Here is a 27,938-nt window from a genome sequence, read left to right as displayed (position 1 = left end):
GGGGAAAGCAAAATATGAATGTAATTAATTGTGCTGTATTTTTGGCAGGGAAAAGGATTTAAAGGAAACTTTCCGAATGGAAGTATCACCTTCTGGTGTGGTCAACAACAATGAACACTGTTTCCCAAATGGAACTATCAAAAGAGAATATCTTAAACCCTGAAATGGAGAACACAGAAAACACACAGTCATTGTCTGAAACTGGGCCTATCATTCATGCTTTGGATAATAAAATAGCCCAAGACTGTTACCCTGAACTTCCTGAAGGATGGAAGAGAATAGTGAAAGAAAGAAAAACTGGGAAGTCAGCAGGAAAATCTGATGTTTACATTGTAAGGTGGGAGATATTTTTATTTTTAAAACACAGTTGGTGTCTTTAATCTTTTCACAAGATGGTGGAGGAATGAATTATTTTTACAGTTAATTTAGAGGCAGCTAAAATACCCGACTCACTAATTCACTAATCTCAGTCTTTTAACACCAGAAACTGCACCAGACCCGAGACTTACACAAGTACACATGAAAAAATTAAGACTGATACATTCAGCCTCTCGAGCCTTCTTCATCTCTTGATAAAATGATCTGTTTGTGACCTGCACACTTGTGACCTTAAAGTCGTGAACCATTTTCCTGTGTATCGCAAAACCCTTTGAATCCCTCATCAATCAAGGATTGATCAAGGATTGAAGGTATGTTCCATTCTTCAATAACTCTGCCTCCATTGCACTCTCCGAAACGAATTCCACAGACGAACTGACTTGACACCTGGGACGAAGAGTTGGACCCATATTCATTGGAGTTTAGAAGAATGAGAGGCAATCTTTTTGAAACATATAAGATCTAGCAGGGACTTTACAGGGTGAATGCTGAAAGCAGGTTTCTCCTTGTAGAAGAGATTATAATTCTGTCGGAACTAGAGAGACTCACGGTTGGTGTGTTGTCTCCCAGTTGCCAGGGTTCGTGATGTCTCTGTGTTTTTGGGATCCTTGAGGGGGAAAGGGTGCAGCCCCAGGTCATGGTCCACATAGACACAGATAGGAAAAGGGATGAGGATTTAAGGCAGAAATTCAGGGAGCTAGGGTGGAAGCCTAGTGCGAGAACAAACAAAGTTGTTATCTCTGGTTCATTGCCCATGCCACGTGCTAGCGAGACGAGGAATAGGGAGGGAGAGGAGTTGAACAAGTGGCTACAGGGATGGAGCAGGAGGAGGGTTTCGGATACCTGGATATTTCAAGATCATTCTGGGCTAAGTGGAACCTCTACAAATAGGATGCTCTAAACCTAAATCAGAGGTGTACCAAAATTCTGTGGGGTGAGTTTGCTAATGCTCTTCGGCAGAGTTTGAACTAATTCAACAGGAAATGGGAACCTAAATTGTACTTCCAGTGTCCAGGAGGTTGAGAGCAGTGAGTTCATAAATGAGGTTTCAAGGTCACAAGAGTTCACCGGCAAGCAAGAAGGTTTGAAGTGTGTCTGCTTCGATGCCAGGAGCATCAGGAATAAGGTAGATGACTTTGCAGCTTGGGTTGGTACCTGGGACTTTGATGTTGTGGCCATTTCAGAGACAGGGATAGAGTAGGGACAGGCATGGTTGTTGCAGGTTCCGGGATTTGGATGTTTCAGGAAGAACAGAGATGATGGTAAAAGAAGGGGAGGTGTGGCATTACTGACTAGTCTGTAATTGCCAGGGATTTCCTTATTACCCTTCTTGAAAAGAGGAACAACATTCACCTCCTTCCAATTCTTCGGTACGACTGCCGTGGAGCCTGAGGAGGCAAATATCCTCGCCAGTGGCTTAGCAACCTCCTTTCTCGCTTCCCGGAGCAACCTAGGATAAATCTGGTCTGGCCCTGGGGACTTATCAATCTTAATGTTTTCCAAAATTTCCAGCACATCAACTTCATCAATCTTGATCTGGTCAAGACTGTATCCCAGCTCCTCAAAGTTCCAATCACAACAAGGTCCCTTTCCTTGGTGAAAACCGAAGCAAAAAACTCATTTAGGGCTTCCCCTATCTGCTCAGACTCCATGCACAAGTTCCCTCCGCTATCCCTGATCGGCCCTATCTTCTCCCTGATCATTCTCTTATTCCTCACGTATGAGTAAAATGCCTTTGGGTTCTCAATAATCCTTCCTGCCAACCCTTTTTCGTGCTCCCTCCTGGCTCTCCTCAGTCCATTTCTGAGCTCCTTTCTAGCAAGCCTGTACTCCTCTAAAGCTGTGCTAGATCTTTGCTTCCTCCACCCTTTTTAGCTGCCTTCTTCCTTTTAATGAGAAGCTCCTCTATTCTCGTCATCCTAGGTTCCTTAATCTTACCCCTTCTTACCTGTCTCAGAGAAACAAATTTGTGCATCACTCCCCACAACTGCTCCTTAAATAGTCTCCACATGTCTGCTGTGCCCTGACTATGGAACAATTGCTCCCAGTCTATACTTCCCAACTCCTGTCTGATAGCATCATAATTTCCTTTTCCCCAATTAAATATCTTCCCTTGGTAACTGCTCCATTCCCACTTCCAAGGCTATGCTAAACGTGAGGCAATTTTGATCACTTTCACTAAAGTGCTCTTCCACCTTGAGATCTGACTTGTTGCCGAGCACCAAATCCAAAATGGCCTCTCCCCTCGTTGGTCTGTCTATAGACTGAGTAAGGAACCCTTCCTGAACACATCTGACAAAAATGGCTCCATCCAAACCGTCTGTACTTAGGAGGTTCCAGGAAAATTGAAATCACCCATAACAACAACAGTGAGCCTTACTTCAGTTGTGGGTAAAGTGTTGGAGAGGTTATAAGAGATAGAATTTATAATCATCTAAAGGGGAATGAGTTGATTCAGGATAGTCAACATAGTTTTGTGGAGTGTAGGTTATGCCTCATAAACCTTATTGAGTTCTTTGAGATAGTGACCAAACAGGTGGATGAGGGTAACGTGGTTGATGTGGTGTATATGGATTTCAGTAAGGTGTTTGATAAGATGCCCCATGGTAGGCTATGGCACAAAACATGGAGGCATGGGATTGAGGGTAATTTAGCGGTTTAGATCAGAAATTGGCTAACTAATAGAAGACAGAGGGTGGTAGTGGATGGGAAATATTCATCCTAGAGTTCAGTTACTAGTGGCGTACCGCAAGGATCTGTTTTGGACCACTGCTGTTTGTCATTTTTATAAATGATCTGGATGAGGACATAGAAGGATAGGTTAGTAAATTTGCAGATGCCACTGAGGTCGGGTGGAGTTGTGGATAGTGCTGAAAGATGTTGCAGGTTACAGAGGGATATAGATAAGCTGCAGAGCTGAGCTGAGAGGTGGCAAATGGAGTTTAATGTGGAAAAGTGTGAGGTGATTCTCTTTGGAAGGAGCAATAGGAATACAGAGTACTGGGCTAATGGTCAGATTCTTGGTAATGCAGATGAGCAGAAGGATCTCTGTGTCCATGTACATAGATTACTGAAAGTTGTCACCCAGGTTTATAGGGTTGTTCAGAAGGCATACGGTTTATCAACCTTTATTGGTTGAGCCACAAGGTCAAGCTGCAGCTGTACAAAACACTGGTACTGCCGTACTTGGAGTATTATGTACAGTTCTGGTCACCACATTATAGGAAGGATGTGGAAGTTTTGTAAAGGGTACAAAGGAGATTTACTAGGATGTTGCCTGGTATGGAGGGAAGGTCTTATAAGGAAAGGCTGAGGGACTTGAGGCTGTTTTCATTAGAGAGAAGAAGGTTGAGAGGTGACTTAATTGAGACAAATAAGATAACCAGAAGGTTAAATAGGGTGGACAGTGAGAGCCTTTTTCCTCAGATGGTGATGGCTAACACAAGGGGCATAGCTTTAAATTGAGGGGTGATGGATATAGGACAGATATCAGAAGGTAGTTTCTTTACTCAGAGTAGTAGGGGTGTGGAATCCACTGCCTGCGACAATAGTAGACGCACCAACTATAAGGGCACTTAAATGGTCATTGGATAAACATATGGATGTAAATGGAATAGTGTAAGTTAGATGAGCTTCAGATTGGTTCCACAGGTCGGCACAACATTGAGGTCTGAAGGGCCTGTACTGTGCTGTAATGTTCTATGTTCTACGAATTAGGAGATACAGTTTAAGATTAAAGGCGTCTCCCTTTTAAGACAGAAACAAGGAGAATTTATTTTATGTTATTCTGTTCGTCTCCCTCCTTTTCACTGCTTGTTTCTAAGCATTTCCGGGATATTATTTATGCCCTGTACAAGATGTGAAGAAAGATTTAACATATCTGTTCAATTCTTCCACCATTTCTTTATTTGCATTACTAATGTCTTGCCTCACTGAATTGTGATCCTGCCTCATGTACTTGAGTACATTTGACAATACACTTAATTTTAATTCTAGCAATGTGACTCCTGATGGAAAAGGAGTGAGTTACTACCATACACATCAAAACATCATAAGACATCTCCCAAGATTTCTACAGGTGAAGAAGATTAATTCAACTTAAGTGATGCCCCCCTTCTCTCCATAATCTCATATCTAGGCCTCCTCCTGTTGTTCAGTGGATAAGATTTGGAACTGAGCTATACCGTTCAATGAGGTGCAGGTTTAATGCATATTTGTTACATTTGCTCACTCAGTGGCACTGGATTACTATAATTGGATTCAAGTATGGCGTAGGACTTAGAAAAATCAGCTAGGCTTTGATTTCTGATCATTGGTCTGGTGAATGTTTACTGAAAAATGCCAATACATTGATGCTAGATCTGGAGAGCTAGGTTTGATTGTGATAGTTCTGTGGATGATCTGTTTGCAGGCGGTTACTGTCGGGGTTTCAAACAAGTACCTAAGAAACATAAGGGCAGATAAAGCATGAAGGAAGAGCAGAATATTGAGAAGGAAGAAGTGACTTTTCCTTGCCTGGTACAAGCTAGTTTTAGTTCAATTCCGCTTGCAAACCAGCCAGCCTTCCAAACCTGAAAGTATTATAACCTATATGTAAATCATTGAGCAAATTCCTAGGGATTCTGTCCATAAAATTTGTCCTCCTTCCTCTTGGTTGTGACCACTTGTTCATTAACTGTGACATTTTTCATTTTAACCTGCCCATTTCTATCCACAGTTGTTCTGCTCCTGCAGGATGGCAATAGCTAAAAGGTATCCAATTTCAGTCTTAGTTTAGATTAGATTAGATTACTTACAGTGTGGAAACAGGCCCTTCGGCCCAACAAGTCCACACCGACCCGCCGAAGCGCAACTCACCCATACCCCTACATCTACCCCTTACCTAACACTACGGGCAATTTAGCATAGCCAATTCACCTGACCTGCACATCTTTGGAATGTGGGAGGAAACCGGAGCACCCGGAGGAAACCCACGCAGACACGGGGAGAATGTGCAAACTCCACACAGTCAGTCGCCTGAGGCGGGAATTGAACCCGGGTCTCTGGCGCTGTGAGGCAGCAGTGCTAACCACTGTGCCACCGTTCTTTGCTGTTAATTTTAAATCCCTTCTTCCTAATGTCAAGCATTGGAAAGGAACTTTTGATTAAACATTCGTAGTGCAAGAGATCCAGACAACAGCAGGTGGGATGGTAGTCTTGGGAGATTTTTATAAATATTTTTCGTTCATGGGATGTGGGCATCAGATCCATTGCCCTTTTGCTCTTGAACTGAATAACATGTCAGGACATTGCAGAGTGCAGCTGATAGTCACTCAACCACGTTACTGTGGGTGGGGAGCCACATGTCGGGTAGACTAAGTAAAATGACAGATTTTTAACCCTAATTGCATTGAACAAGATGGGCATTTACAGTAATGGGCAGTGACCTTTGATTCCAGGTTTTTATTGAATTCAGATTTTTTTTCCCATCTGGCTTGGACTGATTCAAACCTAGGACCCTAGAATATGAGCCTAGGGTCTGGATTACTGGTGACAGTGATATAACCACTGCAAGGCCTGTTTGGAGGGGCAAATCAGGAAGACTATGATCTGTGTATAGAGGCGTGGAAGAGAAACACTTCTGCTCCAGGAGTGGCAATCAGGAAGCCTGGACTAAAGAAGTAAAGTTTGCGCATTTTGATTCAGTTTTATTTCAGGTCAGGTATTAAAGAACTGAGATTAATAAGTAACAATAAAGCTGATATTTTGTTATAAAACTAGTACTGCATTTCGAATTTTGTTTTAAATTTGCTCGTGCATCCCATTTACCCACAGTGCCATCAAAACAATACAATGAGGACTGGCACTGAGCAAATAATGATCATTCCGACAACCTATCATATTTAAATTCAATTTTGATAGGCAGGTCTTATCACAATATGACAGGTTTAAAGAGGAAGTTTCCATTATAGTACAGACATAAATGTTTAGAATAACCCTGCTTCACACGAGTCTTGATCTTGACAGCCCTGTGTCTGATGCCACTGGAAATCAATTAGTCTTCATTATTTAATTGGAGAGGAATTGAAGAAGCAAATGTTCCTGTGGGGGATAAAGCTGTTTTGTTTTTAATGTACATTCATATTCCTTTGTTTAGTCCTCAGGGGAAACTATTTCGATCCTCAAAGGAACTTAAAAATTACTTTCAGAGAAGCACCAGAGAGGAAAACCTGAAGCCTGAAGACATTAGTGTTTTCTGGCGTGGCTTTACTCGGGAAAGGATCACCCTTGATAAACAGACAAGTCAGCTACAGGCCACCACTCCCATAACACAAGACTTCAACACATTGACTGTTGACATTCCACAAACTGTGTTGCAAGATCCTGATAGAGAGGAAGGATTTGAAACCGAGGGTGGTTGCAGTAAAAGGCAGAGGCAGACAAAGGTTAAAAATGCCTCAAAGCAGAAACCTAAAAAAGGTGCAAAACTGCAAAACTCTAACAGGCAGAGGTTGTGTTCAAGAAGATTGTCTGCAAAAGCAGACCAGAAAGAACTTCCTCCCTCTGAAGAAAAGAAGCTGGGTGATGGGACTCCACTTGATGGAAGTCAAGAAAGTTCCAAAGCTAAGAGGAAAGCCGGTAGCAGAAAGTCTAAAGAGCAAGCAGCAGACAACAAAAAGCAGTCTCGAAAGGAGCAGGCATTTGTAAGCAAAGGATCACCAGAAGTACAAGTGGAAGAAGCTGAAGAATCTGTTTCTGAAGTATCAAAGTTTAACAGGCAGATGGCACTGTCAAGCAAGGAGGACAGTGCTGCTGATAGCGCAATCTCTGGAAGATCTGAATTATGCACCAGCCCTTCACATTGCTCAGAATCTGAAATTCCCTCTGAAAACACTCGCAGGGACACAAAGGAATCCAATGGGGACAGTTTTACATTGCTTAAAACCCAAGGTACTTCATTTAAAGTAAAGTTAAGTATTTACATATAAATGTGTGTGTCTGCTTTTCATTCTGTTATATTTTCTCAAAAAGCAGAATAAAAAGAGTGAAAATCCCAGCTAGCTGAAGCCACTGATTTGTGTTTCCAGCATCTAAGATATTCTTCCAAAACAAGTAAAAACAGAATGGCAGACTATTAATAATAAGAATGTTATAGCCAGGGTCGATTCTGTTCTCCTCCAAACTGCACATTCCTGTAAGGGAGTCAAGAGTTGTTTAGACAGGAAGGAACGTTGAGTAAAGGATCCAGTCAGATCAACCATATTCTTACTGAATGACAGAATAGACTGAAAGGTCCAGATGGCTTACTTCTGCCCCTATTTCTCACGATCTTGTGCAGAGATTGTGGTTTAGCAATTGAATAAGACTCAGGCTATTTCCCCCTCCCTAACCTGGGGACATTAAGGTTAATTATCCTTCCTCAACAATTGCTGTAAGTGAACTCAGCCCAGCACAGGTCAGCAACTGGAACTGAAATTTCTGATCTACGTTTCTCAGCTGTTCTTTATTCTCACTAGCCTAATGTAATTATACTCTATTCCATTTCTGCAAATGTGCCAACCCCATCCCCCACTACCCTGCATGTACTGCATCAAAAAAGTCATTAATTGCTGAGCCATGGAAATCCTTGTAAAAGGCGTCGGGAGATGACACAAGATTTTCCAAAGTAATCTGTGTTTGATTTTCCAAAGTAATATCCGGCCTTTGATGAAATCTCTGCTCTGTACTTAGTAGATAGGCCCTTTCTCGTGACCCATTCCCCCACCATACCTTGCTGCTATGCAACTTTGCTGTATGGATATTGATGTGAACAAAAGCTGAAACTAGCAAGTCAGCTGGGATAATAGAGTAGGAGACAATCAAGTCTATTGTGGAAGAATATGGGAGGAGGAGTAAGCTGCTCGGCCCCTTGAATTTACTGCATTAGAACAGAGCTGAGTCATTCAGCTCATCAAATTTGTTGCACAACAGCAGGAGATGCATCCTATTTATTTGATAATGGCTGGTATACAAGTCAACACCATTTCTTGTGCCTCTGCATCTGATACCTTGGTATTCTTGCCTGACAAAAAAGTCTTGTGATCTTCGATTTGAAAATTTCAATTGAATGTATCTGTGTTTAATCAGGAACACTAGATATCTCATAATTCCTCATTTTCTGCTGGATTTCATTTTTTAAGTAGACAATCAACCTGCTCCAAAAGTGAAGATGGATAAAAGGAAGACTAGTCCATACTTTTCCAGGAAGTATTCTGAAGGAGGTATGGAGTGTGAATCTTTATCCAGGTCTAAGCTTGTTGTGTGCTGTGAAATGGTGCTGACCAGTAAGATGACCATTTGGTTTGTTTTGCAGCATCCAGCCCACCACGGCGTAAAGCCTTTGCCAAGTGGATTCCTCCTCGATCCCCATTCAAACTGGTCCAGGAGACTCTCTTTCATGATCCTTGGAAACTTCTTATCGCAACCATACTTCTGAATAAAACCTCTGGTGAGTAAGCCTCTGATGTTAACAGAGAAAACTGGGTGTTAGCAATGAGCCATTCAACTGCAGCTACTATTCGGACAGTTCTCTTGACTGGTTGAATTGAAACTAATATCAATACTAATTGAAATGTTCCCACAATTTTGAACCTCTGGAAGATCTGAATTATGCACCAGCCCTTCATATTGCTCAGAATCTGAAACTCCCTCTGAAAACACTCGCAGGGACACAAAGGAATCCAATGGGGACAGTTTTACAATGCGTAAAACCCAAGGTACTTCATTTAAAGTAGTCCTGGTGTTTAGGTGCGGTAAGTTTGATCTCACTCACGCACCCTGCACCCACTTTGAGCAAGTTAGAAGGCATAGATGCCATGTGATGTCTGGTCATCTCCTTAAAAGGAATCCAGGAAGTCGGATGACACTGGTTCACTTGTGCACATCCTGGGTGTCATTTGCCAGGGAGCAGATTCTTCGGAGAAGACTTTCTAACCCCCTTATTCTCTCAACTAATGCTGTGTGCCAAAAAGTTAAAGGAGAGAGGGATATCCCCTTCATCAGGATGCAGTGATTGAGGATAACAGCTCACTACCATCATCTTAGGCTAATTAAAATATAACAAAGTAAAATATAACATTATATATTAATATAAATCATAGTAATGCTGTGGAATATTTTGCCACCTTGAACAATATCTGTTTCAAAATCATCTTATAAAGAGACAACTGGTGAGCACACTATCACTTCATCTCTGGCCCAGTTCAAACTACACTACATTACTTATTAACACATATTTTGAATGATTTAATTCATTTTCTAAAGTGACACACAACTGGACAACAGAAATGCTGCCAAATATTTTGCACACAAATTATCAGACTCAAATATGGCTTTTGTGGAAAATGGAATGTAAAGGATTTCTAAGGCAGAAAGGAGGGGGTATGTAATCTGCCTTTTCTAGGAACTTTGATGTAAATACTGTAGTGCCATTCCACAACCCAGTTTTGCTGCCAGTATCTGAATCATCAGAAGTATTTAGGTACTAATTTGAAACTGCTCCGGTCATATTTTTTTTTCTTGCATCAGGTAAAAAAGCCATTCCTGTGTTGTGGGATTTCCTGGAAAGATACCCTTCTGCGGAAGTTGCCCGTGTAGCTGATTGGAAAGAAGTAGCTGCACTTCTGAAGCCACTTGGCTTATATGAGCTGAGAGCAAAAGCTATCACCAAGTTTTCTGGTATTATTTCAGTACTTAACCCTGTTGTGTTTACCTTTATTTGCTCAGTCTGTTGATAAAATTATCCACCTGCATTCTTTCCAGTTATTGTTATCTGAGAACCATAGACATTTACAGCGAAGAAGGAGGCCCTATGTAGTACACTGCCATTCTATGCTGACCCTTTCAAAAGGATATCATTTCACATCTCTTCTCATTGAACTCCATTTGTCAGGCTACTACTCATGTTGTTATTCTGTCTGTGTTGACATGAAGTCATGGATTTCTGAGTTAATTTCTGTATCATTTGCAACCTTTATAATGCAATTCCCTTCACCTGAATCAAAGTTGTTCATAAAAACAGAAAAGTTGTGGACTTAAAATTAATCCTTGGGGAATGCCTCTACTTTCCACCTCACATTCTGAAAAGCATCCGTTCAGCTCTAATTGTTGACTGGACCAACTTTATCTCTCTACAGCCATTTTCCCTATAGTTTTACCATCTTACCAGGTGCCCTGTCAGACACTTTGTTGAATGGCTTCTGAAAGTCCATGTGTCCAACATCAATTTGTGCTCCCTTGATCAACCTTCCCTTAACTCATGAGTGAGGTCAATCAATTTGTTCAACACATGGTAACCAGCAATATTAAGAATCTTTTGCTGGTCTTGTTTGCATTGTGCCACTTAATGCAGTTATATCATTATATCAACTCCTTCATGTTGAACAACACTTGGAAGAAGCACTGAGGATGGATGGCAAGGGTGCAAATGTACTCTGGATGGGGGATTTCAATATCCACCACCAAATTGGCTCAGCAGCAGCACTACTGATCAAGCTAGTCAGATCCTAAAGTATACAGCTGCTGGATTGGGTCTGTGGCAGGTAGTGAGGGTAACAACAAGAGGGATAAACATATTTGATTCCATCCTTAATAATCTGCTGGCTGCAGATACATCAGTCCCTTGACAGTATCGGTAAGGGTGACCACCGCGCGCACCTTATGGAGACAAAGTCTCGCCTTCACACTGAGAATACCCTCCATTTTGTTGTGTGGCTAACTGAGACGACTTAAACAGATTTAGCAACTCAAAACTAGGCATCCATGAGGTGCTAAGCGCCATTAACTACAATAGAATAATACTGTAACATAGTCTTCAGCCTCGTGGTGGGAAGTTCAGAACTTCCCGTATGTGGCAGTTAATTCAGCTCTTGAGCCAGGCAGTCTACAATAATTTAGAGTCCTGTTCCAATTGCCAGTGAGTTGAATCTGTCACTGGAAGACTGGCACATGTCCCACAGAGCATTTGGATTAAAAAGTAATCGAAATAATAGAAAAAGACGAAGTGATGTAGAGTAGGAGAGGAGGAGTTTCCAGTGGTCCTTTCCACAAATACACATTTCTCAATAGTTTGGTTTGGTGATTGTATAGCATAGTGATGTATTCCTGTGAGAAACTAAAATGACATTTTAGCAAAGATGTGTGGTATTTGATGATTGATCCAGAAATTGCCCTTCCCCTCTCCTCAAGTTGTATGTTTCAACTTACTGCAGTGATGTTGTGCAATATGTTTACATTGTTTTTGTAATCCATGTGACAGACGAATACCTAACCAAACAATGGAGATATCCGATTGAACTGCATGGTATTGGGAAGTACGGGAATGATTCCTACAGGATTTTCTGTGTCAAAGAATGGAAGGAGGTATGAGTCAAAAAAGGTTTTATCTGTTAACAAGGCTTCTACATTCAACATACATTTTGACTTTAACTTTTCTGATATTGACTGGGAAAGCTATAGCTCGAGTTTGTTAGATGGGTTGGTGTTTGTCCAATGTGTGCAGGAGGGTTTCCTGACACAATATGTAGACAGGCCAACGAGAGGTGAGGCCATACTGGATTTGGTTCTGGGTAACAAACCAGGCCAGGTGTTAGAATTGGAGGTAGGTGAGCACTTTGGGGACAGTGACCACAATTCGGTGACTTTTACTCTCGTGATGGAGAGGGATAAGTGTGCACTGCAGGACAAGAGTTATAGCTGGAGGCAGGGAAATTATGATGCAGTGAGGCATGACTTAGGATGCGTGGCTTGGAAAAGTAGGCTTCAAGGCAAGGGCGTAATTGATATGTGGAGCTTGTTCAAGGAGCAACTATTGAGTGTCCTTGATAAGTATGTACCTGTCAGGCAGGGAGGAAAGGGTCGTGTGAGGGAGCCGTGATTTAATAAGGAATTGGAATCCTTTGTTAAAGGGAAGAGGGCGGCCTATGTAAAGATGAGGCGTGAAGGTTCAATTGGGGCGATTGAGAGTTATAAGGTAGCCAGGAAGGATCTGAAGAGAGAGCTAAGAGCAACAAGGAGGGGACATGAAAAGTCCTTAGTTGGTAGGATTAGGGAAAACCCCAAGGCTTTCTATAGGTATGTCAGGAATAAAAGAATGACTAGGGTAGGAATAGGTCCAGTCAAGGATAGTAGTGGGAAGTTGCGTGTGGAGGCTGAAGAGATTGGGGAGACACTGAATGAATACTTTTCGTCAGTATTCACTCAGGAACAGGACATTGTTGCCGATGTGAATACTGAGTCACAATTAATTAGAATGGACGGCTTTCAGGTATGTAGGGAAGAACTGTTGGAAATTCTGGAAAGGGTGAAAATAGATAAGTCCCCTGGGCCTGATGGCATTTATCCTAGGATTCTCTGGGAAGCAAGGGAGGAGATTGCAGAGTCATTGGCCTTGATTTTTATGTCCTCGTTGTCTACAGGAATAGTGCCAGAAGACTGGAGGATAGCAAATGTGGTTCCCTTGTTCAAGAAGGGGAGTAGGGATAACCCTAGTAACTATAGGCTGGTGAGCCTCACTTCTGTTGTGGGCAAAGTCTTAGAGAGAATTGTAAGGGATAGGATTTATGAATATCTGGATAGGAATAATGTGATCAAGGATAGTCAGCATGGTTTTGTGAAGGGCAGGTCGTGCCTCACAAACCTTATTGAATTCTTTGAGAAGATGACTAAGGAGGTGGATGAGGGTAAAGTGGTAGATGTGGTGTATATGGATTTTAGTAAGGCATTTGATAAAGTCCCCCATGGTAGGCTACTGCAAAAAATATGGAGGTATGGCATTGAGGGTGAGTTGGAGGTTTGGATTAGGAATTGGCTGGCTGGAAGAAGACAGAGGGTAGTAGTTGATGGTAAAGGTTCATCTTGGAGTGCAGTTACTAGCGGTGTTCCGCAAGGATCTGTTTTGGGACCATTGCTGTTTGTCATTTTTATAAATGACCTGGAGGAGGGGCTGGAAGGTTGGGTGAGCAAGTTTGCAGATGATATGAAAGTTGGTGGAGTTGTTGACAGTGAGGATGGATGTGGCAGGTTACAGCGGGATATAGATAAGCTGCAGAGCTGGGCAGAAAGGTGGCAAATGAAGTTCAGTGTGGGTAAGTGTGAGGTGATTCACTTTGGTATGAGTAACAAAAAGATGGGGTACTGGGCTAATGGTCGGATACTTGGTAGTGTGGATGAGCAGAGGGATCTTGGTGTCCATGTACACAGATCTCTGAAAGTTGCCACCCAGGTAAATAGTGCGGTGAAGAAGGCATATGGCGTACTGGCTTTTATTGGTAGAGGAATTGAGTTCCGAAGTCCTGAGGTCATGTTGCAGTTGTATAAGACTCCGGTGCGGCCGCATCTGAAGTATTGTGTGCAGTTTTGGTCGCCATACTATAGGAAGGATGTGGAAGCACTGGAACGGGTGCAGAGGAGGTTTACCAGGATGTTGCCTGGTATGGTAGGAAGATCGTATGAGGAAAGGCTGAGGCACTTGGGGCTATTTTCATTGGAGAAAAGAAGGTTTAGGGGTGACTTGATAGAGGTGTACAGGATGACTAGGGGTTTAGATAGGGTTGACAGTGAGAACCTTTTTCCACGTATGGAGTCAGCTATTACGAGGGGGCATAGCTTTAAATTAAGGGGTGGTAGGTATAGGACAGATGTTAGGGGTAGATTCTTTACTCAGCGAGTCGTGAGTTCATGGAATGCCCTGCCAGTAGCAGTGGTGGACTCTCCCTCTTTATGGGCATTTAAACGGGCATTGGATAGGCATATGGAGGTTATTGGGCTAGTGTAGGTTAGGTGGGCTTGGATCGGCGCAACATCGAGGGCCAAAGGGCCTGTACTGCGCTGTATTTTTCTATGTAACATACATGTAGCAATGATGAATGGAGTTGGCAACTTGCATATAATTTACAGCAAAAAACTGGCAACTCATGGTGACAAGTCCATGTCTGTGTTACTGCTCCATACAAACCTTGAGCCTCCCTTCAGCTCACCCTATCAGCATATCCTTCTCATATTTTGGGCATTAGTTCACTACAGCAGTTGTGCCTGAAGAGGCCTTTACCGTCGTTATTCCACCTGGCACACTGACACTTCAAATGAATGTACTGGTTTAAAATCTGGATTAGTTTATACATTGAAAACTGGGAGTGTAGGCATTGAAAGAGATTGAAACACAGCCAGCCCCAACATCTCCAATCCTGTGAATTAAGGCGACTATCCCAGTGCCAATAATTCAGTAACACTATTGCTTAGCACCACGTCCAACCCTTGAGCTATATGATACAAGTCAGGAAGGTTAACCCCCTGCTTAGATAGTGTCCCAGCCTTAGGTGCTTTTAGGAGAACCACAGTTTACATTGGTCCTGCAGAGCAGAACAGCAGAAAGATCAGTAATGGGTCTTGTTCTGTCAGAAGCACCTTTTTTGTAAAGTGTACTTTAGCCTTATGAATCACACCCTCCCTTCAACCACAGTTATAAAGCCTGAAAAGCCCGTAGTGAACAGGCTAAGATGCATATCAGGGTGTGTGGAGGGCAAAAGGATAAATCTCTCTCTCTCTCTCTCTCTCTCTCTCTCTCTCTCTCTCTCTCTCTCTCTCTCTCTCTCTCCCCCTCTCCCCCTCCCCCTCCCTCTGTGGGGCTGCCAGGACTTGGTTTGATTTATTGTAGTCACATGTATGGGAGTGCAGTGAATAGCTTTATTTGCAAGCAGTGCGGGCAGATCATAGGAAGCAAGGACATGCAGATCATAGGGTGCTTAGATAGAGTGAGGCATGCAGTGTGTAAAGCAAGTTCAATATTATTTGAAGTTAGAGAGTCCATTCATCAGTCTAATAATGGCATGGAAGAAGTTGCTCTTGAACCTGTTGGTGCATGCGTTCAAACTTCTGTATCTTCTGCCTGATGGAAGAGGTTGTAGGAGAAGGTTACCAGGGTTTGATGATGTTGGCAGCCATTCCTCAGAAGTGAGAGTTGTAAATAAAGTCAATGGATGATCTGGGCTGTGCACATAACCTTCTGTGGTTTGTTAAGGTCCTGGGCGGAGCGGTTGCTGTACGAGGCCATTATGAACCTGGACAGTATGGTTTCTGTGGTGCATCTGTCCTTATGGACATGCCGAATTTCCAAAGCCGCCTGAGGAAAAAGATGTTGTTGTGCCCTCCTGACTGTAGCATCTTGACACTTGTTTGAAATATCCTTTACTTTCTGAGTTCTGTTGAAGAGGTGATGACAATCCAAATTAGTTATATAGCTCTGCTTGAAAGATTTCTCGATGATTTTGTGGGTAAATGCAACATATTTTTACCAAATTAAAGAATGGTCACAATAGGGCCCTGTTGAAAATGTGGGTGTTGATAGATAAAGAAGTGACACTAAAAAGCCTGCCGGCACTCCAAGTGGAGAGGTCACCAGACCTGAATCGGATGCATCTTGCATTGCTAAGAGTGGTACAGGAGCAAATTGCAGAGCCATTGACAAAACTTTCGCGGCCTGTCTGATCACAGAATGAATGCAAGTGTGACGCTGTTGTTTAAGAAAGGGGCAAGGACTAACTTAGGAAACTACAGACCTGTGAATTTGATATCAGTAGTGAGAATCTGGATTAGTGCTGCTGGAAAAGCACAGTTCAGGCAGCATTTGAGGAGCAGTAAAATCGACGTAGGGAAAAAGTAGCATAGAGTGGGGGAGGGGATGAAGGTGATAGGTCGGGGCGGGGGGGAGGGTGGAGTGGATAGGTGGAAACGAAGGTAGGCAGGTAGGACAAGTCATGGGGACAGTGCTGAGCTGGAAGTTTGGAACTGGGGTAAGGTGGGGAAGGGAAATGAGGAAACTGTTGAAGTCCACATTGTGCCAGTCCTACCTGCCTATCTTCTTTTCCACCGATCCACTTCACCCTCCTCCCTGACCGATCATCTCCATCCCCTCCCCCACTCATCTATTGTACTCTATGCTACTTTTTCCCCACCCTCCACCCTCCTCTCATTTATCTCTCCACCCTTCAGGCTCTCTGCCTGTATTCCTGATGAAGGGCTTTTGCCCGAAACATCAATTTTACTGCTCCTCGGATGCAGCCTGAACTGCTGTGTTTTTCCAGCACCACTAATCCAGAATCTGGTTTCCAGCATCTGCAGTCTTGTTTTTACCCATCAATAGTGAGAAACTGATGGAGGCCATAATGTCGCATGAGATGACTATGTACTTAGAGAAAAAACAAGTGAATACTTGACATGGCTTTGTCAAGAGCAGGACATGTCTGACAAATTTAATTGAGTTGTTTGACGGGGTGACACAGGCAGTGAATAAGGGTAATGCTGTCATTGTTATACATGTGGACTTTAAGAAAGGATTTGGTATGGTGCCATGTAGCAGGCTGGTTAGCAATTTAGAAATGTTTGGAATAGTTGAGTCCTTGGCAACATGGATTAAAGTTGGCTAAAAGATAGGGAGTAGGATATTAGCGAGCTTTGAGAAGATTTATAACTCAGGTTGAGGTTCTGGACGTAAGTTTGCTCGCTGAGCTGGAAGGTTTATTTTCAGATGTTTCGTCACCATACTTAGTAACATCAGCGAGCCTCCGGTGAAGCACTGGTGTTAGTGACCCACTTTCTATTTGTGTTTAGGTTTCCTTGGGTTGGTGATGACAAGCCAAACAGAGACACGCACGAGAGCTCCTAGAAGCATAGCATTCCAACCAGAGCTCTATCAACAAACACATCGATTTGGACCCCGTAAGATAGGCCCCATGGTGTTCGAGGCTAGGTGCTCGCATGGATAGAACATAGAACATAGAAGAATACAGCGCAGTACAGGCCCTTCGGCCCTCGATGTTGCGCCGATCCAAGCCCACCTAACCTACACTAACCCACTATCCTCCATATACCTATCCAATGCCCGCTTAAATACCCATAAAGAGGGAGAGTCCACTACTGCTACTGGCAGGGCATTCCATGAACTTACGACTCGCTGAGTGAAGAACCTACCCCTAACATCAGTCCTATATCTACCCCCCCTTAATTTAAAGGTATGCCCCCTTGTAATAGCTGACTCCATACGTGGAAAAAGGTTCTCACTGTCAACCCTATCTAGCCCCCTAATCATCTTGTACACCTCTATCAAATCACCCCTAAACCTTCTTTTCTCCAAAGAAAACAACCCCAAGTGCCTCAGCCTTTCCTCATACGATCTTCCTACCATACCAGGCAACATCCTGGTAAACTTCCTCTGCACCCGTTCCAGTGCCTCCACATCCTTCCTATAGTATGGCGACCAAAACTGCACACAATATTCCAGATGCGGCCGCACCAGAGTCTTATACAACTGCAGCATGACCTCAGGACTCCGGAACTCAATTCCTCTACCAATAAAAGCCAGTACGCCGTATGCCTTCTTCACTGCACTATTTACCTGGGTGGCAACTTTCAGAGATCTGTGTACATGGACACCAAGATCCCTCTGCTCTTCCACACTACCAAGTAGTCTACCATTAGCCCAGTAATCCATCTTTTTATTACTCTTACCAAAGTGAATCACTTCACACTTAGCTACATTGAACTCCATTTGCCACCTTTCTGCCCAGCTCTGCAGCTTCTCTATATCCCGCTGTAACCTGCCATATCCTTCCTCACTGTCTACAACTCCTCCGACTTTCGTATCATCCGCAAACTTGCTCACCCAACCTTCTAACCCTTCCTCCAGGTCATTTATAAAAATGACAAACAGCAATGGTCCCAAAACAGATCCTTGCGGAACACCGCTAGTGACGGCACTCCAAGATGAACCTTTGCCATCAACTACTACCCTCTGTCTTCTTCTAGAGAGCCAATTCCGAATCCAAACCTCCAACTCACCCTCAATGCCATATCTCTGTATTTTCTGCAGTAGCCTACCATGGGGGACCTTATCAAACGCCTTACTAAAATCCATATATACCACATCTACCGCTTTCCCCTCATCTACCTCCTTTGTCACCTTCTCAAAGAATTCAATAAGGTTTGTGAGGCACGACCTGCCCTTCACAAAACCATGCTGACTATCCTTGATCACATCATTCTTATCCAGATGTGCATAAATCCTAACCCTTACAATTCTCTCTAAGACTTTGCCCACAACAGAAGTGAGACTCACTGGCCTATAGTTACTAGGATTATCCCTACTCCCCTTCTTGAACAAGGGAACCACGTTTGCTAGCCTCCAGTCCTCTGGCACTACTCCTGTCGACAAAGAGGACACAAAAATCAAGGCCAATGGCTCTGCAATCTCCTCCCTTGCTTCCCAGAGAATCCTAGGATAAATGCCATCAGGCCCAGGGGACTTATCTATTTTCACCCTTGCCAGAATTTCCAACACCTCTTCTCTACATATCTCAAAGCCATCCATTCTACTTATTCGTGCCTCAGTATTCATATCGACAACAATGTCCTGTTCCTGAGTGAATACTGATGAAAAGTATTCATTCAGCGCCTCCCCAATCTCTTCAGCCTCCACACGCAACTTCCCATTACTATCCTTGATTGGACCTATTCCTTCCCTAGTCATTCTTTTATTCCTAACATACCTATAGAAAGCCTTAGGGTTTTCCCTAATCCTACCAACTAAGGACCTTTCATGTCCCCTCCTTGCTGCTCTTAGCTCTCTCTTCAGGTCCTTCCGGGCTACCTTATAACTCTCAATCGCCCCTATTGAACCTTCACGCCTCATCTTTACAAAGGCCGCCCTCTTCCATTTAACAAGGGATTCCAACTCCTTATTAAACCACGGCTCCCTCACACGACCCTTTCCTCCCTGCCTGATAGGTACGTACTTATCAAGGACATTCAATAGTTGCTCCTTGAACAAGTTCCACATATCAATTACGCTCTTGCCTTGGAATCTACTTTTCCAATCCACACATCCTAAGTCATGCCTCAACGCATCATAATTTCCCTGCCCCCAGCTATAACTCTTGCCCTGTAGTACACACTTATCCCTCTCCATCACTAGACTAAAAATCACCGAATTGTGGTCACTGTCCCCAAAGTGCTCACCTACCTCTAGTTCTAATACCTGGCCTGGTTCGTTACCCAGAACCAAATCCAGTATGGCCTCACCTCTTGTTGGCTTATCTACATATTGTGTCAGGAAACTCTCCTGCACACATTGCACAAACTCTGACCCATCTAACGAACTTGAGCTATAGCTTTCCCAATCAATATCAGGAAAGTTAAAGTCTCCCATAACAATCACCCTATTACTGTCACTTTTCTCCTGAATCATCTTCGCAATCCTTTCTTCAACAATTCTAGGACTATTAGGAGGCCTGTAAAAGACTCCTAACAGGGTGACCTCACCTCTCCTATTCCTAACCTCAACCCAAACTACCTCAGATGGCAAATCTTCATCCATCTTCCTTTCCACCGCTGTAATACTATCTTTGACAAGCAAAGCCACACCCCCCCCTCTTTTACCCCCACCTCTGACCCTACTAAAACATTTAAACCCTGGAACCTGCAACAGCCAATCCTGTCCCTGATCTAGCCATGTCTCCGTAATAGCCACAACATCGAAGTTTGGCAATCTGGCAGGAAGCAGAGAGTGGGAATAAAAGGGCCCTTCTCAGGTTGACAGCCAGTGACAATTGGTGTTCAGCAAGGCTCAGTGTTGGGACCACAACTTTTCGCTTTACACATTAATGATCTTGATGAAGGAACTGAGGACATTCTGGCTATTTTGCCAATTATACAAAGATAGATAAAAGTACAGGTAATACTGAGGAGGTGGGGAGGCTGCAGAAGGACTTGGGTTAAGAGAGTGGGCAAAAAGGTGGTAGATGGAATACAACGTGGGAAAGTGTGAGGTCATGCACTTTGGTAGTAAAAATAAAAATATAGACTAATTTCTAAAAGAGGAGAAAACTCAGAAGTCTGAAGCGCAAAGAAGCTTGGGAGTTCTAGTCCAGGATTCTGTCAAGGTAAACTTGCAGGTTAGGAAAGCAAATATAGTGTCAGCATTTATTTTAAGAGGAGTAGAATATAAAAGCAGGGATGTACTTCTGAGGCTTCATAATGCTGTGGTCAGACAACATTTAGAGTATTGTGAGTAATTTTGGGCCGCATACCTAGGAAGTATGTTCTGGCCCTGGACCGTGTTCAGAGGAAGTTCACAAGAATGATCCCACAAATGAAAGGCTTAACATATGAGGAATGTTTGCGGACTCTGAATGTCTACTTAACAGAATTTAAAAGGCTGAGCAGGGACCTAGTTGAAACCTACAGAATGCTGAACGGACTAAACAGAGTGGATGTTGAGAAGATTTTTCCATTAGCAGGAGAGACTAGGACCCAAAGGGAAGACCCTTTAGAACAGAGAAGAGGAGAAACTTCTTCAGACAGAGAGTGGTGAATCTACGGAATTCATTTCCACAGAAGGCTGTGGAGGCCAGGTCATTGAGTATATTTAAAAATGAGATAAATAGTTCTTGATTGTCAAGAGGATCAAAGGTAACAGGGAGAAAGTGGGAGATTGGGCATGAGAAATTAATCAGCCATGACTGAATGGTGGAGCAGACTCAATGAGCCAAATGGCCTAATTTCTGCTCCTATGTCTTATGGTCTTGTGATCCCAGTTGTGATCAGGTATTGACATACAATGCCTCCCCATATAGCACTGGGATAATATTAGCTCATAGGTGGCCCAATAAAGAGGAATGCCCAGTGTTTATGTCCAGGGCTTTGGCTAATGCAGAGCGTAAATTTGCCCAGCGAAAGAAGGAAGCTTTAGTCCATATTTGGAGTCAGGAAGTTCCACCAATACCTTTACAGATATTAATTTGATATAATAACGGATGGTAAACCTCGGTAGGTCAATTTAAAGAGGACGAGGCAATGAGCTCTCATAAGTTCAAGTTATTACTTAATTACAAGTCGGACTAACATCCAGGAAGTCAATGTGGATGCAATGAGCTGCCTCCTGCTGGCAGACGAGAGACTGGTGGTAATGCCATTGGAAGAATCTGGATTAGTTTTCAATTTTCCTGACACACTTCCAGTCACAGCCGGCAATATCAGACTTTGGACACAATAAGATCCATTCCTGGCAAAACTCAAATAACTGGTGGTGATGGGGGAAACTAGAAGTCTATCACAACCAGAATTGAAACATTTTTGGACCTGGAAAGATCGCAGTAGAGGACAGCATATAATTATAGGCAGCAGAAGTGATTGTCCCGAGCAAAGGTCACAGCCAAATACTGGGTGAACTCCACCAGGGTCAACCAGGGGTTTCCAAAATGAAAATGTTGTCAAGAAGTTATATATGGTGGCCAGGATTGAATGCACACATACAGCATTAGTGGGGCAGTGCCCAGAATGCCAACAAGGACAAACATTATTGCCAGCAGCTCCCCTACATTAGTGGGAATGGTCAGATAAACCCTGGACTTGGTTGCACTTGACTACCATGGGCTCAGTGTTATGAACATGTGTAGGCTTTATTCATCAAACACGCAGACAATGATAGAAAAACTGTGAACATCTTGCAACATTCAGACTCCAGAAGTATTTATCACAGACAACAGGCCATTGTTTACTAGCAGGGAATTTGAGTAGAGCAGGGAATTGTTTACTAGCAGGGAATGTTGCGCTGACCTGTGAAACCAGTCTGAAGCCCATCTAAAGTACACTATTCCATTATTATCCATATGTTTATCCAATGATAATTTAAATGCCCTTAAAGTCAGCGAGTCTGCTACTGTTGTAGGCAGGGCATTCCATGCTCTTACTACTCTCTGAGTAAAGAACCTACCTCTGACATCTGTCCTATATCTAACACCCTTAATTAAAAGCTATGTCCTCTCGTGCGAGCCATCACCATCAGAGGAAAAAGGCTCTCACTGTCCACCCTATTTAATCCTCTCATTACCTTGTATGTCTCTATTAAGTCACCTCTTAAGCATCTTCTCTCCAATGAAAACCGCCTCAAATCCCTCAGCCTTTCCTCACAAGACCTTCCCTCCATACCAGGCAACCTTCAGGTAAATCTCCCCTGCACCCTTTCCAATGCTTCCAAGTTCCTCCTATCATGCGGCGACCAGAATTGTACGCAATATTCCCAGTGTGGTCGCACCAGAGTTTTGTACAGCTGCAACATGATCTCATGGATCCAAAACTTAACCCCTCTACCAATAAAAGCTAACACACTGTATGCCTTCTTAACAACCTTGTCAACCTGGGTGGCAACTTTCAGGGATCTATTCACAAGGACACTGAGATCTCTCTGACATCCACACTACCATTAGCCCAGTACTCTGAATTCCTGTTACTCCTTCCAAAGTGAATCACCTCACACTTTTCCACATTAAACTCTATTTGTCCCCTTTCAGCCCAGCTCTGCAACATATCTATGTACCTCTGTAACCTGCAACGTTCTATTTCGCAATCCAAAACTCCACTGACTTCAGTGTAATCCACAAATTTACTGACCCATCCTTCTACATCCTCATACAGGACAATTATAAAAATGACAAACAGCAATGGCCCCAAAACAGATCCTTGCGGGACACTACTAGTAACTGAACTCCAGGATGAATATTTCCCATCAACCATCATTCTTTGTCTTCTTTTAGCTAGCTAATTTCTGATCTAAACTGCTAAATCACCCTGAATCCCATGTCTCTGTATTTTCTGCAATAGTATACCATGGGAAACCTTATCACATGCTTTACAGAAATCCATATACACCACATCAACCGCTATACTGTCATCCACCTGCTTAGTCACCATTTCAAAGAACTCAATGAGGTTTGTGAGGCACGACCTACCCTTCATAAAACCATGTTGACTATCCCTAGTCAAATTATTCCTTTCTAGATAATTATAAATTCTACCTCTTATATCCTTTCCAACACTTTACCCACAACCGAAGTAAGGCTCACTGAGCGATAATTAACAGGCTTGTCTCTACTCCCCTTCTTGAACAAGGGAACAACATTTGCTAAAAAATGTGTTGCTGGAAAAGCGCAGCAGGTCAGGCAGCATCAAAGGAGAAGGAGAATCGACGTTTCGGGTATAAGCCCTTCTTCAGGAATGAGGAGGGTGTGCCAAGCAGGCTAAGATAAAAGGTAGGGAGGAGGGACTTGGGGGAGGGGCGTTGGGAATGCAATAGGTGGAAGGAGGTTAGGATGAGGGTGATAGGCCGGAGAGGGGGTGGGGGCGGAGAGGTCGGGAAGAAGATTGCAGGTCAAGAAGGCGGTGCTGAGTCTGAGGGTTGGGACTGAGAAAAGGTGGAGGGAGGGGAAATGAGGAAGCTAGAGAAATCTGCATTCGTCTCTTGTGGTTGGAGGGTTCCTAGGCGGAAGATGAGGCGCTCTTCCTCCAGATGTCGTGTTGCCATGGTCTGGTGATGGAGGAGGCCAAGGACCTGCATGTCCTTGGCGGAATGGGAGGGGGAGTTAAAGTGTTCAGCCACGGGGTGGTTGGGTTGGTTTGCTATCCTCCAATCTTCTAGCACTAATCCTGTAGTCAATGACAACATAAAGATCAAAGCCAAAGGCTCTGCAATCTCATCCCCGTGTCCCAGAGAATCCTAGGATAAATCCCATCCAATATGACTCTATAGTCTAATAGCCTGTATCTCAGTATCTCCTCAACAAAATGTCTTTTTCCAGTGTGAATACTGATGAAACATTTTCATTTAGTGGCTCTCTTTATCTCTTCAGACTCCATCCACTACTGTCCTTGACTGGCCCTAATCTTATTCTAGTCTTTCTTTTATTCCTGACATACCTATAGAAAGCTTTAGGGTTTTCCTTGATCCTACCTGCCAAAGACTTCTCATGTCCCCTCCTGGCTCTTCTTAGCTCTCTCTTTTGGTCTTTCCTGGCTAACTTCTAACTCTCAAGCGCCCCAACTGATCCTTGACCTCTCATTCTAACATAAGCCGCCTTCTTCCTCTTGACAAAAGATTCAACTTCTTTAGTAAACCACGGCTCTCTCACTTGACCACTTCCTCCCTGCCTGACAGGTACATGCTTATCAAGGACACGCAGTAGCTGTTCCTTGAGCAAGCTGCACATTTCAATTGTGCCCATTGCCTATAGTTTCCCTCCCCATCCTAAGCATCCTAAATCTTGCCCAATCGCGTCGTAATTTCCTTTCCCCCATTATTGCCCTGGGGTATATACTATCACTTTCCATCGCTAAAGTAAACATAACCGAAATGTGGAGGGATGAAGGGCTTATGCCCGAAACGTTAATTCGCCTGCTCCTGGATGCTGCCTGACCTACTGTGCTTTTCCAGCACCACACTCGACCACGATAACTAAATTGTGGTCACTTTCACCAAAGTGCTAACCTACCTCCAAATCTAACACCTGGCTGGGTTCATTACCCAGTACCAAATCTAATGTGGTCTCGCCCCTTGTTGGCCTGTCTCCATACTTTTTCAAGTACTCGAGCTATAGTATTTCCAGTCAATATTTGGAAAATTAAAGTCCCCTATAACAACTACCCTGTTACTTTCGCTCCTATCCAGATTCATCTTTACCTCTACATCTTTGGAACTTTTCAGAGGCCTGTAGAAAACTCCCAACAGGGTGATCTCTCCTTTCCTGTTTCTAACCTCAGCCCGTACTACCTCAGTAGACGAATCCTCATCAAGCATCCTTTTTGCTAGCGTAATACTGTCCTTGACTAACAATGCTACACCTCCCTCTCTTTTACCAACTTCCCTGACCTTACTGAAACATCTAAACCCCGCAACCTGCAACATCCATTTCTGTCCCTGCTGAATCCATGTATTTCCTTAGGTCAAATGGTATTCAGCATATAAGGACAGCTGCAGACGATCCATTATCTGATGGTCTGTTGCAAAGAGCAGTTCAAAGTTTGAAGGCAATCTCAAAGAATTGGCCTACAGTTTCTCTCGATACCAAACTGCCCCAGTTCCTATTTGATTGTAGGAGCCCCCCTCATGCATCTATAGGAAGGCCTCCTGCATAGTTACTAACGGGGAAAAGACTGTGCACCAGGTTAAATCTGATCTATACCAACTGTGCCAGAACCCATGGATTTTCCCTCTCTGTCAAATATTGAAAATACTTCAGAATCTGAGATGAACACAGTGAATGTCGGCCCTTGACACCATTGCGGCCTGAAGAAGAGAATGAATTTTCTTTCAACATGCTCTGGGTGCAAGAGGCAAGCTACTGTGCATTAGACACTGCCTGTATCCAAGGCAGAGCCAAGGGAACCTGATTTGGTGCGAAATTGGTCCAGGAGAAGCTTGACAAAAAAAAGAACTCGACTCCGTCCTTGTACTCAGAGGGGGAGGGATGTAGTTAAATAACAAGGTCAGCCAATGGACCTCGTCGAATATGAGTTCCCTGATTGGGACTGTTAATCTGGTCCAATCAGCGAGCAATGGCTGACAGATAAAAAGGGGTGTCAGACATGCTGTTCACTCTGAGAGCTGGATCACTGTCAAGGACTCTCCACACGTTTAAATAAAAGGGTGACTTCATAACAGACTACCCCTATGGAGTTATTTCAGTTTGATCATCAATGCATGAATTGATGCAGAATACAGAATGGAAATTTGTATGTAGATTTTACAACATAATTCAGAAACAAAGGGATGTAGACATCCTAAAATTGTTAGGCAATGAAGAAGCTATTTGGAGTAAAAAAGCAAAGGAATTTTGGGTTTATAACAAGAAATAAAATGCAAACCACAACCAGGAAGCTATGATAGACTCAGGAAAGGCAGATGCTCCTGACATGTTTAGAATACTATGTTCACGTTATGGGCTTCTCAATAAAGTACCTTGAAGTAGTGATATTTATCAGCCATCTTTGTGGATGGACACTCAAAAACACAAAGCTATTTCCTCAGGTTTTCTAATTTACTTTCCTGCAGCAGAGAAAATCAAAAGGATGATTTTTGGGTGTTCAAAAAGGCTAAAAGAAAGGCAGAAAAAGTACAAGCAATTTACAGCCAATAATTGACAAATCAAAGATGCATTACAAGCACAATTTCAAGGGAGAGGCGATAAAAGGATACATTTTTAAAATCTTTTGCGCGCATAATATACCAAGTATATTGTATAGAGTCACTCTTTAACAAGTGTTTCACTACTCACCCAGTGTAATAGTGACTGAACAGGTTGGATAGGAAATATCTCTGGTCACTTGTTAATGCTATGTTTGCAATTTCTATGGCACAATTTTGACATGCTGTTTATCATTTCTTCCATTTTTGTCAATCATTTGTTCATATTTGCCTATGATTCATTGTGATTCTCTCCAGTCCTTTAGACTAACCCCTTTCACTGGTTTAATTCTGAGCCTGGTATTTTGTGACAACCACGTTACATCTACTAAAAAAATAAAAACAAGCATCAGGCAATATATTCCACCTGTTAAAGTTTGAGTCTATCCAATGCTGTCCAGTTGTCACATTTGTAAAACAACAGTAAATCTCAACTGAAAACACACAAAGTGGGAAAAAATATTCAGTCTGTCCTCCTGTTCCTTGGTCTGGAGGTAACTTGAGTGTTTCTTGAGATAGCAAGATTAGCCAAACAGCTAGTGATCGAGAGAGAATTCTGAATAACAATAACTGAACAATTATTGTAAAGGCTCAGTCAATTCCAATTCCAAATCAGGCACCCTGTGAAAACATGCCAAGTCTCATCTTTGTGCCTCTACTCAGTGACAAGACTGTAACAGCTGGGTATGTTGAATTGCGCATTGAACTACCTTCTTACTACACTCAAAACGCACAAAAACAGAAGTGCTCTGAAAGTGTGTGAGCACATTCTCTGCTCATTCATGTTTTTTTCTTTGCTTTTGTTTCCCCAGGTGCAGCCTCAAGATCACAAACTCAACAAGTACTGGGAATGGCTTTGGGCAAATCAGGAGTTGTTGGGCCTGTCCTAACCACTCAATACTGCTGATTCCTCATAAAGTGTATTAGTTGGAATTTGTTGCAGCCTGATAACTCTGAGGTATGATTAATGCACAGGCGAGATATGTGCACTCTGTTTATTACGGAAATGCAGACCCAGCAATTAGTACCTTGCAGTGGTGGATAATGATATTTCTTGGAGCAGTGTCAATCATGGCAAGCCAAGTGGCAGTAGTTTTAAAAGTGCAAAATTAGCTGATCTTCATCATGTGCTCCAATTAGTCTCATTATGTCTTTCAATAAGAAAAATGAGGGTTGGGATCAGGGATGAAAAATGTCACCGAGAATCCTGCTTCTCACTATCTTAAAAGAAGTTGGACATTGAATGAAAACAAGGCTGTAGATCTGATTTTAAATCAGAATTATGTTAGCCAAACTTTCTGGCCATGTTGCTGTTGGTTCTGTTCTCAAACATAATGTTCCTGAAATACAACATTGAAACTGATATTGGCACAACTCCTTATTGTGCAACACATATGCTTCATTGCACAATGATGAACTCTTATCATGTGGGCAGTACAGTTCATCCATAATGTGTTAGATAAACTAATCTAAGCAGCTTTTACACAAGTTCCAAGCAATTGTACTTGGCAATACAAACTCAGCATTCTTTGCTCAG

General features: G+C 43.0%; 1 protein-coding gene across 1 annotated transcript; it reads left to right on the top strand.

Moving 5' to 3' along the window:
• Positions 1-52: 52 nt before the first annotated feature.
• On the top strand, positions 53-27,764 carry mbd4 (methyl-CpG binding domain protein 4). The gene is given in 8 exon segments (XM_072582784.1): positions 53-124; positions 126-337; positions 6,515-7,308; positions 8,541-8,618; positions 8,711-8,845; positions 9,925-10,074; positions 11,654-11,757; positions 27,214-27,764. Coding segments are annotated over 8 exon segments (1,599 nt in total). The 5' UTR covers positions 53-76; the 3' UTR covers positions 27,292-27,764.
• Positions 27,765-27,938: the final 174 nt, after the last annotated feature.

Source organism: Chiloscyllium punctatum, chromosome 12, assembly GCF_047496795.1.
Source record: "Chiloscyllium punctatum isolate Juve2018m chromosome 12, sChiPun1.3, whole genome shotgun sequence".
Classification (NCBI taxonomy): Eukaryota; Metazoa; Chordata; class Chondrichthyes; order Orectolobiformes; family Hemiscylliidae; genus Chiloscyllium; species Chiloscyllium punctatum.
The sequence above is the reverse complement of the archived record's forward strand: the minus strand, read 5'-3'. Positions and strand labels throughout refer to the sequence as shown.